This window comes from Pterocles gutturalis, unplaced genomic scaffold, assembly GCF_000699245.1.
Source record: "Pterocles gutturalis isolate BGI_N339 unplaced genomic scaffold, ASM69924v1 scaffold31239, whole genome shotgun sequence".
NCBI lineage: Eukaryota > Metazoa > Chordata > Aves > Pterocliformes > Pteroclidae > Pterocles > Pterocles gutturalis.
Window position 1 is genome coordinate 1 of NW_010131651.1, and position 304 is coordinate 304.

General features: G+C 59.5%; 1 protein-coding gene across 1 annotated transcript in view; it reads right to left on the reverse strand.

Moving 5' to 3' along the window:
- Positions 1–11: 11 nt before the first annotated feature.
- The window catches only part of LOC104467061 (myeloid-associated differentiation marker-like), a gene marked incomplete at both ends in the record, with an annotated part of 554 nt that continues 261 nt past the window's right edge, over positions 12–304 (reverse strand). Inside the window, one exon of the mRNA XM_010080686.1 lies at positions 12–292. Within this exon, the coding sequence (XP_010078988.1) occupies positions 12–292 (281 nt within the window). The remainder of the gene's footprint in view (positions 293–304) is intronic.

Consider the following 304-nt stretch of genomic DNA (forward strand, 5'->3'; position numbering starts at 1 on the left):
AGGATGGTGGCCGTGATGTACATGAGCAGGGCCAGGGTGTTGTAGCCCACCAGCATCTTGTCCAGCGGGCAGGGGATGTAGGCAAGGCACCGGCCGATGGTGAAGATGATGATGAGGAGGGTGATGATGAAGCAGATGGAGTAGACAGCCACGCACCACTGCAAACCAGGTTCCGACTGGTATTCCAGCAAGGAGAAGATGAGACAAGCCACGTAGGCTTCAAAGACCTTGAGGAGCCCGGGCACAGTGGAGAGGAAGCTGCTGATGTCCCCTGGCTTGGCGCGGGAGAGCCCCACCCCGAGGG